Raw genomic sequence first — 18530 nt, 5'->3', positions numbered from 1 at the left:
TGTTTGGTAAAAAAAGAATCAGCTTTACCATGGCATGCAGAATTCCTCCCTTTTCATGTCTGACTTTGTTTGTTTGTTTTTGATGCTGTAATTTCTTTGGTGCCTATGTCAGGATGCTGGAATCCCCCTTCACCTGGCTCCCATTATGCAGCTGTAATAGACAGCATATGTACCGTCTCACAATGTTAGTCTTTTCTCTTTCCAAGTTACTGTGACATTTTTTTTTAATTATGGTAAAATATGCCTAAGATGATATACCATGATTCAGCATGTTTTAGTACTTGTTTTGTTAGCCTCTAGTGTTTACTATTTTATTAGTTCTTTACATGAGTTGTATTCTGTAACTCTGCACACAAGGATATTTCATAGCTGCAAAAGGAGAAATAAAGTGTATTAGGCCAAAAAAGAAAGCATGTTAAAAAGATGTCAGTCCAAACCTTCCCTTCTGGAAGGAATCTTTGTGATATTGAGCAAACCTCTCCTCTCCCTCCCATACAGACTCTCTGATTATCCAATTAGTAGTTAGAGAAAATGAAGGTGGAAGGTCCTTTGAGTATAAGTAGGAAAGTTAACACACTAGTCTCTCTCTGTTCCTATTAACATGAATTGTCTTCTCAAGCAGTCACTTGCTGTGGCTAGCATTGTGCCTTCTTAAGTAATCAAATAGATGCTTATAACTGAGGCTTTCTCTCACTTACCTCTGAAAGAGTAAGTCAGGGAGATAAACAAACTCTGAGTGTTAAACTATTTGCGGTTAGAATTATGCTTTAAAAAAACCCCAAGAAATCAGTGATAGGAATCAATTCTATATCTTTGGTGTTCAACTGAAAATGGCCTAAGTGCTTTAGGAAACTATTAAGAGAATTTTATCTAACGTTAAGGGGTTGTGTGAGGATTTGTTCACTCACATAATCCATTCTGCTAACATTAAGGTGTACACCGTTGATGGATCCAAAGGGTATAACCTATACCAGACACAGTTCTTATTAAGAAAGAGCTTAAAATCTTTGAGTGCATGGAATGGGAGAAGGGAGGTGGGGCCCAGGAATGAGTTAAGAATGGAAGAGCCCTGGGACTTCCCCGGTGGTCCAGTGGGTTAGACCCTGCATTCCCAGGGCACAGCTTCAACTCCTGGTTGGAGAACTAAAATCCCTCATGCTGTGTTGTGCGGCCTTATTATTACCGTTTTATTTACTTGGCTGCCTTGGGTCTTGGTTGCGGCCCTTGGTATCATCATTGTTTCATGCAGGCTCAGTTGTTGTGGCACTCGGGTTTCATTGCTCTGGGGCATGTGGAATCTTAATTCCCTGACTGGGGATCGAACCCATGTCCTCTGCATTGCAAGGTGGATTCTTAACCACTGTCCAGCAGGGAACTAAGATCCCTCATGGTGTGTGGTGTGGCCTCACAAGAATGGAAGAGCCCTGTTCATACTTAAGTATAAAACAATACTAGGTATAATGTAAACAAAAATAATAAAACTATGTAAGTGCTGTTTGAAGAAGGATTTCATCAGTTCATACCACCATTTTTTCTGTATACTTTGGAGAAGATTAAGCAAATGTACCTAAGTAGTTGGGCTGCTGTCTATGGGGTCGCACAGAGTCGGACACGACTGATGCGACTTAGCAGCAGCAGCAGCATGGCTCAGTATGTGCTGTCTTATTAATTCACTGGAAATAATATGAGTTTGGTGGCTGTTTTCTTGCTGCTTACACAGTCACTTTTTTTCCTTTCATTAAAAAAATTTGATTAAGATCATACTCTAACATTTTCAGTCTAGTTATTAATGAATAATGTATTCTTTGTGTATCAATATATTATGTATCAGTGCAGGTCCTGGTTAAAGTTAGGCTTCATATGACAACTTGGAAGTGGGAGATATAAGAGAGCTACATTTTGGAATTATTTCTTACAGGTTAAAAGTTGAGTAAAGCCCTTAGTTGTTGGCATCTGGTTTCAGGACCTAATAAAGCTCAGGTTCTTGATGTTTCATCTCAGAAAGAATCCAGTGAGAGACAAAGTGATAAATAATAAGTAGGTTTATTTAGAGAAGAACACATTCCACAGACAGTGTGGGACATTGCGGAGGGTGATGGAGAGGCTCTATACAGTCAGCAAAAACAAGACCAGGAGCACACTGTGGCTCAGATCATGGACTCCTTATTGCCAAATTCAGATTTAAATTGAACAAAGTAGGGAAAGCCACTAGAGCATTCAGGTATGATCTAAATCAAATCCCTTACGATTATACAGTGAAAGTGACAAACAGATTCAAGGGATTAGATCTGATAGACAGAGTGCCTGAAGAACTATGGATGAAGGTTCATGACATTGTACAGCACACAGTGATCAAGACCATCTCCAAGAAAAAGAAATGCTAAAAGGCAAAATGGTTGAGGAGGTCTTACAAATAGTTGAGAAAAAGAAGAGAAGCTAAAGGCAAAGGAGAAAAGGAAAGATATACCCATTTGAATGCAGAGTTCCAAAGAATAGCAAGGAGAGATAAGAAAACCTTCCTCAGTGATCAATGCAAAGAAATAGGAGGAAGATAATAGAATGGGAAAGACTAGAGATCTCTTCAAGAAAGTTCAAGATACCAAGGGAACATTTCATGCAAAGATGAGTACAACAAAGGACAGAAATGGTATGGACCTAACAGAAGCAGAAGATATCAAGATGAGGTGGCAAGAATACACAGAAGAACTGTACAAAAAAGATCTTCACAACCAAGATAATCACGATGGTGTGATCACTGACCTAGAGCCAGACATCCTGGAATGTGAAGTCAAGTGGGCCTTAGAAAGCATCACTATGAACAAAGCTAGTGGAGGTGATGGAATTCCAGTTGAGCTATTCCAAATCCTGAAAGATGATGCTGTGAAAGTGCTGCACTTAATATGCCAGCAAATTTGGAAAACTCAGCAGTGGCCACAGGACTGGAAAAGGTCAGTTTTCATTCTAGTCCCAAAGAAAGGCAATGCCAAAGAATGCTCATATTACCGCACAATTACACTTATCTCACATGTTAGCAAAGTAGTGCTCAAAATTCTCTAGCCAGGCTTCAACAGTATGTGAACCGTGAACTTCCTGATGTTCAAGCTGGTTTTAGGAAAGGCAGAGGAACCAGAGATCAAATTGCCAACATCTGCTGGATCATGGAAAAAGCAAGAGCGTTCCAGAAAAACATCTATTTCTGTTTCATTGACTACACCAAAGCCTTTGACTGTGTGGATCACAAAAAACTGGAAAATTCTTCAAGAGATGGGGCTACCAGACCACCTAACCTGCCTCTTGAGAAATCTGTATGCAGGTCAAGAAGCAACAGTTAGAACCAGACATGGTACAACAGACTGGTTCCAAATAGGGAAAGGAGTACATCAAGGCTGCATATTGTCACCCTGCTTTGCAGAGTACATTATGAAAAATGCTGGACTGGATGTAGTACAAGCGGGAATCAAGATTGCCAGGAAAAATATCAATAACCTCAGTTACGCAGATGATACCACCCTTATGGCAGAAAGTGAAGAAGAACTAAAGAGCCTCTTGATGAAAGTGAAAGAGGAGAGTGGAAAAATTGGCTTAAAACTCAACATTCAGAAAACTAAGATCAAGGCATCCAGTCCAATCACTTCATGGCAAATAGATGGGAAAACGATGGAAACAGTGACGACTATTTTTTTGGCTCCACAATCACTGAAGATGGTGACTGCAGCCATGAAATTAAAAGACAAATGCTCCTTGGAAGAAAAGCTATGACCAACATAAAATATTTAAAAGCAGAGACATTACTTTGCCGACAGAAGTCTGTCTAGTCAAGGCTATGGTTTTTCCATTGTTCATGTATGGATGTAAGAGTAGGACCATAAAGAAAACTGAGCACTGAAGAATTGATGCTTTTGAACTGTGGTGTTGGGGAAGACTCTTGAGAGTCCCTTGGACTGCAAGGAGATCCAACCAGTTCATCCTAAAGGAAATCAGTCCTGAATATTCATTGGAAGGACTGATGCTGAAGCTGAAACTCCAGTCATTTGGCCACCTGATGCAAAGTGCTGACTCATTTGAAAAGACCCTGATTCTGGGAAAGATTGAAGGCGAGACGACAAGGGGACGACAGAGGATGAGATGACAGGATGGCGTCACTGACTTGATGGACATGAGTTTGAGCAAGCTCTGGGAGTTGGTGATGGACAGGGAAGCCTGGCGTGCTGTAGTCCATGGGATCGCAAAGAGTCGGAAAAGACTCAGTGCCTGAACTGAAATCAACTTTTCAATTGAGTTAATTTCACTTTAGAAAATCATTTCTCGATCAAGGTGTCCTGATTGTAATCTGATTTATATATAATAGAAAATATATGAAAACATATAATAGAAATTTACGAAACATATATATTAGAGAACATGTATAAAAAAATCTACATCTTTTTAGGTGAGTGAGTCTCAGAGGCAAATACTGACCACATGCCCCCCGAACTGTACAAGAAGAGGAGCGTGGGCAGCAGGCTGAGGGTTTCCATCCGAGCAGCATGGCCTTTCCTCTCGTGGAGGTGGATGCAGGGGCCCCTTTTTGCCAGTGCTTGCAGTAGTTGGGTAATCCTGTTGACTACCCTTTGTTCCAAGTTCATGCTAAACCAGAAGACTTGGGGCGAGGATTTCAGTCTCTGGTGGAATTGTGGGCATTTTGGTGACTTGCATTGTTAGAGCCAGCAACAGTTTTGATTGTACTATTAATACATTATCAGTTAATAAGTTAGCACTTGAGGTGTAGATATTGTCTATGCCTTGGGTGGGTGAGTAAGGAAGAGGAAGAGGAGAGGAGGGATGGGGAGAAGGAGAGAGAGGGAAAGAAAGGGAAAGAAGAAAGGAGGAAGAGAGACAGCGACAGAGAGACACAGCGAGAGATGTCTGTTTTTGGCAACCTCACAATTAGGGGTCAGCAGCAGGCCAGAGGAGCCCTCTGAGGACAGACGTCTTGTCCCAGGTGGGTGTTCACAGTCACTCCTCTGCTGTTGGCTTGTTTTCTGCATGCACATGGTAAACATGGACTCGTGCCTTTACTTTTGTTGAGAGAAACTTTAAAGGAGTGTTTTCATTTCACTGGGTGCAGGTGTTTAATTGATGTTCATGTTATTAAGAGCATGCTCTAACAATTCAGCAGCCTCATTAGACAAATATTTCTGATATGTTCAGGAGGATTTGCCTTTCTCTTCAAAAGAACCTTCTCCTTTTGGCCTCTAAGTTTTAAAAATTGGTTTGGGGTTCATTCAAGTTATTCCAGATGATTCCATTTTGCTGAAAATTTCTACCACTTAATAAGAAATGATCTCTTTTGTTATAATAGGGTACCTTTTGATATGAATTTGTAAAGGTTTTTAAAAAAATTTATTTGGCTGTGCAAGATGTTAGTTGTGGCCTGTGGGGTCTAGTTCCCCGACCAGGTATTGAACGTGGGCCTCCTGCATTGGGAGTGTAGCATCTTAACCACTGGACCGCCAAGGAAGTTCCAGAATTTGAAAAACTTTTATGCACTTTCCTATCTTTCATGCTCATACATCCTAATTTCGGTTGCTGCAGTTATTTATTCATTCGTTCTTTAATTCAAAAGTATTTATAGAATGACAGCTTTGTGCCAGGCACTGTCCTGGACTGTAGGGTTTGAGTTACCAGCCAAAATAATGGCTGGGTGAAATTTGAAGGCTTTAAAGGATATAATCTTAGATAAGCATTAACGTGTATTTCAGTTCAAGTCATCTGTAGGGACTTCCCTAGTGGTCCAGTGGAAAAGAAGCTGCCTGGCAATGCAGGGTACACACGTTCACTTCATGGTTGAGGAGCTACGATCCTACATGCCATGGGCCAGTGTGTAATAACTAAGACCCAACACAGCCGAATACATGAATAAGTAAAAAATAAAGTCATCTGTAATAATAATATAATGGTAAACAGTTATAGTAGGTACTGTTAGCTTTTTGATTTTTCAGATGAGGAAAACTGAGCCACAGAAAGGTTAAGTGACTTCCCCATGGTCACACAGCCATCTGGCTGAAGGCCAGGACTTGAACCCAGGCACACACAAGTTCAGGAGCCTGTGGTCCCCTCTGCCTTGTTCTGTCTCCCCAGGGCAACGATAGCTTAAGACTTCGACCCTCCAGCCACTGTCTGGCAGTTACTTTGGTTCATCACCTGTGATCAAGACATTATTTTGAGGGCAAAAAGGAATAACAATACATGGATGGCTCTTAAAAGCATGCTCCGCACGCAGTATGCTTTGAAACATGTTGACCAGCCTCTCTTCTTTCTCTGGCTGCCATTTGCTACATTCTTCCTTCTTCTTTTCCCTCTACTCCTCCCCCTTTAATATTATTAGGGATGAAAAGTTCAAACAGCCATGTAAGAAACAACAAACATTTAAAAAGTCAATTCAGCTTTTTAAAAGAATAACTTCCAAAGTAAGAGCAAATATTAGATTGTAAAATACTTAGTGTGTCTGAGTGAGAGTCAGGTTGTCCTCTTTGATTTTTTTCCTTTAGTGTTTTGAGGAATCCAGATTTACATTCCTGCTTTGATTGTAGGTTACTGTCTTTGAGGGTTGAAATCCAGTTGGAAAAACTTGCAACAAAATTTGCTTTATGCTGCTGCTGCTGCTGCTGCTAAGTTGCTTCAGTCGTGTCCGACTCTGTGCGACCCCATAGACGGCAGCCCACCAGGCTCCCCCGTCCCTGGGATTCTCCAGGCAAGAACACTGGAGTGGGTTGCCATTTCCTTCTCCAATGCATGAAACTGAAAAGTGAGAGTGAAGTCGCTCAGTTGTGTCCGACTCTTCACGACCCCATGGACTGCAGCCTACCAGGCTCCTCCGTCTATGGGATTTTCCAGGCAAAAGTACTGGAGTGGGGTACCATTGCCTTCTCCGAATTTGCTTTATAGATGCTAGCTAATCTTCCCAATATATTAACATCTATTAGAGATAGTTCTGGTCCAGGAGCAATGTGGCTTTTTGCTTTTGAAGTTTTCCATATTATATTTGAACATCAGTGAAATTGGAGGTGATATGTAAGTTGAAGAGAATTGAAACTGTGTAACCTTGCATGCTGCTGCTGCTAAGTCGCTTCAGTCATGTCTGACTCTGTGCGACCCCATAGACGGCAGCCCACCAGGCTTCCCCGTCCCTGGGATTCTCCAGGCAAGAACACTGGAGTGGGTTGCCATTTCCTTCTCCAATGCATGAAACTGAAAAGTGAGAGTGAAGTCGCTCAGTTGTGTCCGACTCTTCACGACCCCATGGACTGCAGCCTACCAGGCTCCTCCGTCCATGGGATTTTCTAGGCAGGAGTACTGGAGTGGGGTGCCATTGCCTTCTCCGAACCTTGCATAGGGAAGCTAAAAATGCAAAGACAGCTGACCGATTGTTAGATTACACACTAGCCACCGATAAAATAGAATTTGATCTGAATATGGGTTGTAGAGATGTTCAGGTAGAGAAGCCTTGGTTGGACTTGAAATTAATATGCACTCCTTGTTCTTGCTGCTGTAATGGCTACTTCAAAAATGGCGGCACCTTGACTTTGTATTACTCTGATATCAATCTCTGTTCTTTTTAATCTTTTCTTATTGTGAAAAGTAACACATACAGAAATTCAACTGTGTTTATCACAAAATGAACACCTTAGTGTTAATTACTTCCTTGCTTTTTGTTACACATTCGCACTTACACATATTTAGTGAGTGCATCCTTCATGGTACTCAAATGTTTAAATTCTTCATCTGCTATAGCTGCTGATTGAAGTGCAATACCAGCAAGAGTGACTTTGTCATTATCCCATAAAGGAACCTAAAGTCCTCTACAGGAGATGCTATACTATTTCTTAATATTCTCAAAGAGATCGTTTTTAACATTCTTTAAGTCATATCACAAACATCTTTGGCATCTGCTAGGCACTTAATATGGAGCGCCTCTCATTTCTCTCAGTACTTTTCTATGATAATGTTGTAAAAACAAAATATTTTTTAAAAGTTGTCTGTATTTCCAACATTATTGAGTTTTCTCCTAACTGTTTACCCTGTTGGTCAGTTTCCCCTGTCCCCCTAATGTCCCCTCTCAATGATGCTCCACCGCCATCCTTCTCTTACCTAATCCAGGGAGGACCCCTTGATGAGTCATGCATAGCTCCCCACTGCTTTCCTGTTTTAATTCTTCATCCCCTGAAAATTCCAGGTGACATTTACAATTCAGTTTTTCAACTTTTATGATCAGGACTTGTTTCTTATGGAGTATAATCCTGAATTGACTTCTGCCCTGGATGTTAACTTCATAGTCAATTTGATGCGTCTAGAATTAACTCGCTTTTATGATTTTTCTCCTCACTCTGCCTTTGCCCTAGTTCCTTTAAACTAACTTGTCTCCTGGTTTAAAGGGGCACAGAACACACCAGATGACCACTGGAGGAAATGATCTTTTATGTAGATACTTAGGGACAATGACCAGAATTAACTGTCCATTTCTGAATTTGTACTTACTTCATTCACCCATTTTCTCATTTTGTTGATACTATGGAATTCACTGTGTGAGTCCTGTGGACAAACAACTTATCACTGGCTTAGCTATTATGTACTTTCTTTTGCCAGAATTTATTTCTGCCAAAATGTTCTAGTGAAGAGTCTTTTGGTTAAGTGGAATAGAAGACTGACTTTGCTCACCTAAAAAGGGAAAGGCGTTGCACAGAATGAAGGTTGTTTTGTAATTCAAGACAAGGAAAGGAAGCAAGCCCAGCCCCATCCAGATTAGTCCTGCAGATTGGAAAGCTGTTAGAAGTCAAGGTAGCTTCTAGAGCCCAAAGAAACCAAGAAACTCCTTTCTGTCACACTTGAGCCCTCTTTTCTTCATGGTCATCTCTCCTTCCTTTCCTCTTCCTCTCTGCTCATATGCAAATCTTTCTTTGGGAATTGGCTTCCTCTGTACTCTTAACAACTTTTACCTGTTCCCCAAAAATATCTTCCTCAACATCAAAGCCTCCATGAGTTTTTAGCTCAAGTGCCTACCACTAACTGATTAGCGCCTTAGTGTTTTAATTACACAATCCCAGGATAAGAATCTTAATTGTATCAAATAGTTTTGTTTTTCTTTTCATTCAGTCTAAACAATTTGTAGATTACCAGAAGATTAATTTTGGTGGGTGGAACTCTACTGATGGTAGAAGGTGGCTTTGGCAAGGTGGCTGTGACAATAGAGGCAGCTTCATGTCAGGTCGATTTCTCTCTCTCTCTCATTTCTTGTCTCATTGTAACAAAGATTTGGGACAATAGACTAATTACAGCTCACACAGACAGGATTTCTCAGTTCCTATCTCAATGATTTCTCAGTTCCTATCTTGATGTAGCAAGGATTTGAAATGACTGACTGGTTACAGCTCAGTTACAGTTCTTTTATTAAACAGAGGGGATAGTACATTCCCAAGACGTGGGAGCAGGCTGACCCCGAAGGAGTGGCAGTGATCGCGCTCTGCTTCCCTTTTTATACTCCCCGTCTCCTCCTCTTGATTCTGCGCTGTGCATAATAGGGCTTGTACCCACCACCAGTCAGGAAAGGGAATGCAAATAGGCGTATGCTCAAGGGTGTTGACAGCTGCAAGTTGTATAATGACAGGGGGCAAATCTTATTTGAATGGCCTATAAGGACATTTAGTTTAATTAAGAGCAAGTACAGGTTTCTTACTAGAAAACTGACTACTGCTACTAAGAAGTGATGTCATTTTAAAGTCACTTGAAGTTGTCAAATAGTGATTCTGAGACCTTTCTGTTCTGGTACCAAATGTGTGGGAGAATGATGGCTGCAGGAACTCTTCAGTGGTCTTGCTTGTGTGTGTGTGTGTGTGTGTGTGTGTACGTACCTGTATGTGTGTGCTTCATCTTTTGAGGGGAGGTGGTGAGCACTAGATTAGGAGTTCAAAGACCTAAGTTCCATTTATGATTCTGCTGTGACCTATAAATTATTAACTCTTGAGCTTGATGCCAGATGCCTTACAGGTACTGGTGAAAGCACTCGACAGTTTTCAAAGTGCTATAAAAATGCCAAGTTGATTTATTAGCTGAATTATGAACTACTGGAATCAAATTGGCTCATGAATAAAAGTTACATTGTGCTAACTTTGATCCCCTCCACCTCAAAAAGCAAGTAATTTTTTATGGTGCCAGAAGAACAAGATTCTAGAAAACTAAATTTTGTTTGCTTTTTATAATATCTAATCGCCACTTTACTAACTCCATTTCTGTCTCTTTTTAATGCTGCCTCTTAGCATACGCTCCATTCAACACTCAATTAGCATGCCTGCTATGAGGTAAAGTATATTTTCACAAAATGTAGTTGGTCTTATGCTTTCTTACTTTTTATCCAGATGTTTCTCTTGAATGTTCTGAAGTAGGAGCTAGAAGTCTGCTCTAAACAAGCTGTGAAAACTGTTACTAGCTTTCAGTTGGTCTTCCCAATGTTTTTGGGCTGGTGTAAGAAATCCATTAAATGTTTGTGATTTTAAAAAGGAATTATTTCTACTTTATTTTGTAAACCTGTTAAATTTTTTCATTCTGGAATCTGTTTAATTAAAAAAAAATTGAACACTGCTTATCTGATCAACCTTTTCTTTTCGTGGATGTAGGTGGCCCACCTCCTCTGTTCACATTAGCTTTAGTTACAGTCTCCCTTTTTCTCATCATCCCCATTTCTACTTCCTTCATCCCATTGGGACATCTGGAACCAACTGAGACCTCGTTCTAGTGTCCTCTTTCATCAGTAAGCACTTGCAGGTGGCACCTTTTACTACCTCACCTGACCTCTCTGTAGAGGCAGAGAATTTTTCAACAATGTACGCTTGACTTGAACTTTAGTGTTCATTGGAACTACCTGGAGGGCTTGTTAAAAGTCCCTGCCTGGTGGGCCCATGTTGACTTTCTGATTCTGTAAGCCTGGGGTGGGACCTGAAAATTTGCTTTGCTAACAACTTCCCAAGGGCTACTGATACAGCTGGTCTGGGGATCACCCTTTGGGACCGACTGCCCGTCACGATGGTAGGAAGGGGGAAGCCCATTTTTCCTTCTTCTCCTGTTTCATCATGGTAGCAGGAAGGATATTGGAGATCAGGTGGATCGTATAAAACTTTGGAAACCGAGGTGAAAGCGACACACGGGCACTGTGACCCTCCCTAACTAATGCGGACGGATGTGAAGGCACGGGAGCGGCTTCCTGTGGGCTTGGAGAGCCTCTGTTAGTTGGGGCAGCTTTGTGAAGTGGCCAAATCGAGTTCCGTGCCCCTCCCTTCCTTTTGGTCTCTGTTTCTCCTGTTATGCTGCTCCTGGGAACCAGGATCCCTGGTGTGGAACCTCCTGTGGTTTGCTTGTCCTGCTGAGCTGATGTGGGTTGAGGTAGAAATCTTGCCAGGCAACGTATGAATTTAAACATTAGTTCTGGACTGTAGCACTTTAACCAAAGTCAGACTGAGCTAACAGTGGCTTTTTCTTATATGGTGACCAGTTGGTTGAGGAAGTGCTAGACTTAGTGTTGTACCTGACTTTGTTCCCTCTTCTCACACATGTATTTTTATCTGTATGTCTAACACTGGCTCCGTTCAAAGAATCAAAAAGATTGTTGTAGAAATCTTAGAACAGAAGTTGATAATCTCACATCATAAGACACCATTTGTATGTATGCCTATGGTACAGGTGTTACGTATGGTTTATGTGTTCTTTTGCTGATTGAGAATAATGGCCAAGGGGAATACAGTCAACTAATAATGTTTTCTGAATTGTTGAAATTTTTGTTCCGTGTGTGTAATTTTATTATTTTTCTTTTCTCTCCATAGAAACTCCCCAACTTTCAAATCATTTGAAGAAAAGGTTGAAAACTTAAAGGCAAGTAAAGAACAGGGTCTTTTTGTTATCTTGTTTGGTGCCTGAACTTTCTTTGTTGTGGGTAGATTATTCAAATTAGAATTTCCTTTCAAAAATATTTAAAGAACTTTAATAACTTTAATCTTTACCTTTTAATGGGTATTTAAGGTGATATATTGGAGAAGGAAATGGCAACCCACTCCAGTATTCTTGCCTGGAGAATACCACGGACAGAGGACCCTGGCAGGCTATAGTCCATGGGGTTGCAAGCGTTGGACATGACTTAGCGACTAAACCAACCAAGGTGATAAATACTCTTAATATAATTTTTTGAGTATATATTGTAGTATGACAGCATGAGTGCTGAAAAGAAACATGTAATTTTTAAAAGTAGTACTTCAGAAGTTTGTGCTGCTTTTTTATTATTCACTTCAAATACTTTTGTAATTGGACAAAATGTAATACAAATCTCATTGTAGAAAATTAAAAACAATATAGAAAAGCACAAAGAATAAAACATAAAAATATGGTCCTACAACCCAGGAACAGTGATATGTTGTAGGACTATACTATTGCACTTTAAAAAAAATTAACCAGGGACTTCCCTGGTGGTCCAGTGGTTAAGAATCTGCCTTGCAATGCAATGGACGTAGATTAGATTCCTGGGTGGGGAACTAAGATGCCACATGCTGTGGGGCAACTAAGCCCAAGAATTGCAATTAGGGAGTGTGTGCACCACAGTGAAAGACCCTGCATGACACAAGGAAGATCTTGTATGCTACAACTAAGACCTGATGCAGCCAAATAAATATTAAAAAAAAGAAGAATTAACCATAAGTCATAAACATTTTTCGGTATCATTAAATATTCTTCAATATTATGTTTAACGGCTGCTTGCATAGCCTTATAATGGATATTGTTTGTTCAGTCCTTAATTATTGGACATTTTTATTATGATGACGATGCTGTGGTGATCACTGATGATTCACTTTTATTTTTTGATTGCTTTGATTTTGGTGAAGGTGGACATTTGCCCATAATAATCAACTTTATGAATTTGTAAATTGCATTACCTTCAAGATTATATTCGAAACTATAAAATCATCAAGGATCACAAGTGATGAGAAATGATGTTTTGTTCCCATCCACTGTCCAACCTTCTCCACAGAGTTTGTACGAAGCCCATATGTTCATTTTTTCCAAAACGAATTCTGGCAATTATGGTGGATATCTTTAAAATAAAATATCTTAAGTAATAAAAACAAATTAATAAAATTAAAAAAAAATTAAATTAAATTAAAAAAAACAAATTAAAACTAGTAACTTAAGTATTAAGATAATACTGATATCTTAAGTATTTCATCTATATCAGCTTTAAAATAATCATATTTTATCTTTCAGAATTGTAATTGAGTCATTTCTTTTTAAATACAGCTTTTTAAAATTACAGAATCAGGGTATGCTAATAGAAAGAAAACCAAACACTGTATCACAGGCTGGATCTTTTTTTCTTGCATATAGAAACACTACTCCCACCTTTTCTCTTTCTACATAAATGTGTGTTTTTCAAAAAGGAATCACACTGTACACACAGCCCTGCAACTTGTTCATTTAATGCCCCTAGCATGCATGCTCTAATGAATCCACAAATTCAGGCCCCTGTTCTTTTTGCTCACTGATGCTTTTCAGTGGCCTGGAAGAGTCCTTGACATACTGCAGCTACTTAATAAATATTTGATGAGCAAAAAAATACATCACGGTCATTCTTCTAGGTCAGTACCAGAGGCCTGCTTTATTCTTGTTAATTCCTACTTAGGTATTTGAAAACAAATTGCATCCCAAGAAGTCAAGGTTTTACTCTAATTCAGTTCTCAAAATTTTAGGAATATCATAGTCTCTCCTTGAAATTACCCTGAGTGTTAGTTTTTGAAATGACTAGCTGGAAAACCAGGCAGCCTCTGTTCTTTTAACAATGAAGAGGAGGAGAAACTTCCAGGTCATTACTATGTACTCTCCTCCTGAGTATATTCAGACTCTATAAAATCAGTTTTTGAAATATGACTAGGCACCATTCAGATTTTAAAAAATGTAATTTTTAAAAGCATATAATGTATTAGACAAATATCACAAAGGAAGCTGTAAAATATAGTTGTATGCTTGGGATATAGTTTTTCCTAACTTACACTGATATTCAGTTAAACATGGGGTCTACTTGTACTTTCATTTAGGTTGTGGATTGAGTCATTAACTGTGATTCTTGAGCATTTGCCATGTACCAGGAGATGAGTATTGGGCACTGGGAATACCACAGTGACCAAGAGTGACACAGATGCTTTCTGAAGATGTTGAGGCAATTAAATGGCCAATGAAAATAAAGGGGGGGTAAGGGCTTCCCAAGTGGCTCAGTGGTAAAGAATCCACTTGCAACGCAGGAGAGGCAGGAGACGCAGTTTCGATCCCTAAGTTGGAAAGATGCCATGGAGAAAGAAATGGCAACCCACTCCAGTATTCTTGCCCGGAAAATCCCATGGACAGAGGAGCCTGGTGGGCTATAGTCCACGGGGTCACAAAAGAGTTTGAAATGACTTAGTGACTAAACAACAACAACAACAAAGCACTAGGACAGTGGAGGTCAAGGCCGCAGTGAGGATCAGCAGTGGGACTCTGCCACCCTTGGCAGGAGGGAAGGTCAGAGAGACTTCTCTGAAGATGCAGTAATGTACATGGAGGCCTTTAGGTTGGAAGGAATGTTTGAAGCTTTGGGGACCCTTTGAGGAACTTTACTGTGCTATAGGTTATAAAGCAAGAGACAGAGCTAGATAGGTGGGCCACCTTAAAGAAAAGGTGGGAAGCCACTGAAAGATTTTAAGCAATCCGAGTCATACATTCTTCTGTGCATTTTAGAAAGATTCAGTGTTGGCCCTGCAGAACTAAGGGGAGAGAGAATGGAGAAGGAGACAAGGTGGGAGGAAGGTGTTGTGATCAGGCCAAAGATGATGGAGTATGAGTCGAGCTAGTGCCAATGGAATGGAGTCGAAAGATATTTAGAAGTGACAGACAAAAAGTTAGTGATCGACTGGATGGGGAACAAGATGGGGAAGGACCAAGGATAACAAAGCAGTCTGACTGGGAGGTGCTACTGCCATTCACGGCCTTGGAGTGGGAAGGGACCAGTGGCGGGAGGAGCTATTTTAGACTTATAAATTGCAAGAGGTCTTCTTAACATTTTCTTATAATTAAGGAATGTTTTAATAAATTTAATAACCATACAGTGGATACAAGTCATGCCAATTTTTCAGACAATTCAAAGATTTTGGATGGGAGGCCGTAAAGAATGAGAGTGCAAATTTCAACTAGATTCCAACTGTTAATGAGTCTGTGGCCAGTCACGACTGAGCTAAGAGCATCATGCTGTGTCTGGGAAACATACATGTATTTCTTTCCTTTGTTTTACTCAATAATATTTCACAAAATGTTATCTAGATATAGAGAGTTCAGTAAATTCTTTAGCATAACAGGCCTTATATAATTCTATAAATTTTATATTAAATATATTTAAATTTATATAATATTTTATATTTAATTCTATATTTATAAAGATAAATTTCCCTGTGAAGAACAATAAGCAGATGGGGGAGAAAGTAAAGGGGTAGAATTTACCAATTTGAATATTTTCAGCACGGAAACTGCCTAAGTTTTTCTATGAAACTGCATGGAACATGACCACAGTACTAAATCTGTACAAATCTAATAATCACTGAGCTCTCGGGCTCCTGGTTTATTTTTTCTTCAAAGTAAGATTTGAGTTACTTTATGCAGAGTCAGCGAAGTGTGTGTTTCATAACGTCTCTTCCTTTTTGAACTTTTCAAAGTCTAAAGTCGGGGGAAACAAGCCTGCTGGTGGTGATTTCGGAGAAGTCTTGAATTCGACTGCAAGCGCCAGTGCCACCACCACGGAGCCTCTTCCAGAGCAGACGCAGGAGGGCCTGTGAGCCTCCCACCTTTGTTCTGCTGCTCACTGCCAGATGCTGCAAGCGAGATCCAAGCACATCTTGTCAACATTCATTGCCATGAACTTCCACCAGATGTGCTTTTGTTGAGCTTTACATATTCCTTTGACCAAATAGCTTGTGGGTTGAACAATGTAAAAGTATCTTCACTTCTATTCCTGGGAAACACCCTTTAGTGTGCATTTCAGCCCCTTTATTTAGCAAATGTCACGATGAAAACACATCTAGTACCTGGGGATCCTCACTAGAATGAAATGAGAAGCTGTGGGTTATCATAATTGCTTACACAATTGCTCTGGGTGTGGGCTACCAGTTTGATCTTTTTCTTCTATACAGGTTTCTGTTTTTCCTCTTTGAATCTCTGTATATTTGATTCCTAGATTAGACTCTTCTTTAAAATGCTCTGCATCCTGCTTATTAAAAAAGTTTTGGCGAAATGTTCTTTACCTCCGAGGGAAGAACTAAACAGCTACACAAAATATTTTTGAGTATCGTTTGGGGATAAAGTATCTTATATCTTGGGTGTCTGAAGACACCAGACTAAGTAAATCTTCTCTATATTCAGTTTCTTATAGTTTTGTAAGTGACATTATGTACAGTAATTTCAAATCCTAGGTGACCTGAGAGTGGAGCCCTTTGTTTATCACCATCTGTGACAGTAACCATTTCAGTGTCATGGTTATTATGCTACTTATAGCTACTTATTTTTCACCAGATTAAAATTTTAGTTTTGGAGGAAATTATAAGGTAACATTCTAAATCAAGTATATTGTATTATCAATAGGTTGAAATTTGAACACTGTCCTCAAACGTTCAGTTCCAAAGCCTGAAAGTTTTTTTAGATCTAGGTAGCTGAAAAGTGCTAAAATCAATCGCATTAGGGGAAACGCTGTCTTCATTTAATTCATTTAGCAGCATTTAAAATAAGCACACCAAGTTATATGACTAATATAACTTGAAAAATTTTTATACTAAGGGGTTGGTAATAACTCCTGAGGATTTCATGCATTAATAAAAATCAACTCATCATTTTCTACTTACTTGTTTTCAGTTTGTTAGAAATTACAAAATGATACTGTAGGCATTGCCCCCTGCTTTGAAAACAGAGTGTCAGGGCTGAATGAACCAAAGCCTCTGGAAGTATCTGCATGGAGGCCAAGGTACTCTCATTAACTCTAGTAGTTACTTACTCATCATCACTATCTTTTCCTTATGCTGTGTATGGTTATGGCCTACAATGTTGTATTTGTTATTTATCAAGTTGTGATTGTTTTATTATTGTTTATGCCAAATGTTAATTGCCAAGTTTGGAGTGACCTAAAGCATTTTTTAAAAGCATGACTAGATTTACTTGGGGATAAATTATCTTATGAAAACCAAATCTGAAAAGCTACAAGTGTTGATTGTTGTGAAGTAACATGCTGCCCTTTTTGATTGCTGGAGCTTTTGTGAGCACTTCAGATGCAATTGAAACTCTGCTCTATTACATGTGAAAAGCTTAATAAATTCTGTGTGTCAGTAGCACAGGTCCCAATATTTATTATGAGACCAATGGTCTGGAAACAGCTTGTTGTATTACATAATCAACTGGTACCCAGGCTTTAAAAAAAAAAAAGGCAATTTTTTACCATCTGCTTTATATCATTGCTTCATGGTATCAGACTACTGTATTTACTTGCAAAGGCTTTAAGGCAAAGGTTGTTGAAGCATTGTCCCAGAGGAATCCATGTGTATACATTTGTCTTTTTAAAGAGATACTATGGTTACTCAATAAGGCTGGTAAGTTATTTTTTCAACCAGTTAGTCTTTCAGTTGCTTTTATCACATCTTTCATCACACTGATTCTTGGATGTCCTGCTCTGTTACTGTGTTTTTAATAAGGCAAAATGGAGAAGATGGCGATTTCCTCAGTTTAACAAAATATCCTCAAATCTCTTTATTTTATGGGAGAAATGATAGAGGTAGGGTTGGAAGGTGGGATGGGTGTACGTGGGTACTGGTGATGGTCGTAAAAGAAGAAAATGGAGAAACACTTTTATAGACATCTACCTAAACTTAATTTAGAAATGATTTAATCTATGGCAAAGCACTCTGCCTCTAAAGAAGCAACAAAAAAGTAGAGGGAGGATAAATGTAGAAAAATACACATCAACCTAGAAATCTTATTCCAAGTAGTCTCTATGGAAGATCCAATATTACAGATTCACAGATACTTAAGCAATTTAGAACACAGTAATTACTAAGAGCACCAGAGAGGGATCCTGGTTATTCTACTGTGTTTCATGTTTAACACTAGAAGAGCATAGCAACAAGACTGAGAGCTCAGATACTTAAGGATTCAAGAAGAGTGATAGAAGAAAACAATTCCTAAAATTATCCCCTTCTTACAAAGGAATATCCTTAATTTATCGAGCTTGTGGGAAATAAAGCAAGAATTCTTACACCTATGAAGCCAAAGTAATCCAAGGAAGAGAGTAGAAACCAGTGGATTATTTTAATAGTAATTCAAACTACTGAAATAGAGGGGAAAAAATAATGTTGAATTTGGACTATTTCTGGATCTGTTAATGAAGAAATACTACTGTTTATTTTTTTTTTTGTATAGTATTTGAAAACAATAAAAAGTCTATAATTTGGGCATGA

The 18530-nt window shown here is 39.2% G+C and overlaps 1 protein-coding gene across 7 annotated transcripts in view; it reads left to right on the top strand.

Annotated features, from left to right (window-relative positions):
• Window positions 1–18530, top strand: part of TPD52 (tumor protein D52) — a 130543-nt gene extending 112013 nt beyond the window's left edge. For 5 of the 7 annotated variants that reach the window (XM_061439062.1, XM_061439063.1, XM_061439061.1 and 2 more), the window contains 3 exons: window positions 10293–10334; window positions 11850–11898; window positions 15750–18530. In XM_061439062.1, the coding sequence (XP_061295046.1) occupies window positions 10293–10334; window positions 11850–11898; window positions 15750–15869 (211 nt within the window). In that variant the 3' untranslated portion in view covers window positions 15870–18530. The remainder of the gene's footprint in view (window positions 1–10292; window positions 10335–11849; window positions 11899–15749) is intronic. The other 2 variants (XM_061439064.1, XM_061439060.1) reach the window with 1 other exon arrangement.

This window comes from Bos javanicus, chromosome 14 (genome assembly GCF_032452875.1).
Source record: "Bos javanicus breed banteng chromosome 14, ARS-OSU_banteng_1.0, whole genome shotgun sequence".
In the NCBI taxonomy this organism is placed as follows: domain Eukaryota; kingdom Metazoa; phylum Chordata; class Mammalia; order Artiodactyla; family Bovidae; genus Bos; species Bos javanicus.
The sequence above is the reverse complement of the archived record's forward strand: the minus strand, read 5'-3'. Positions and strand labels throughout refer to the sequence as shown.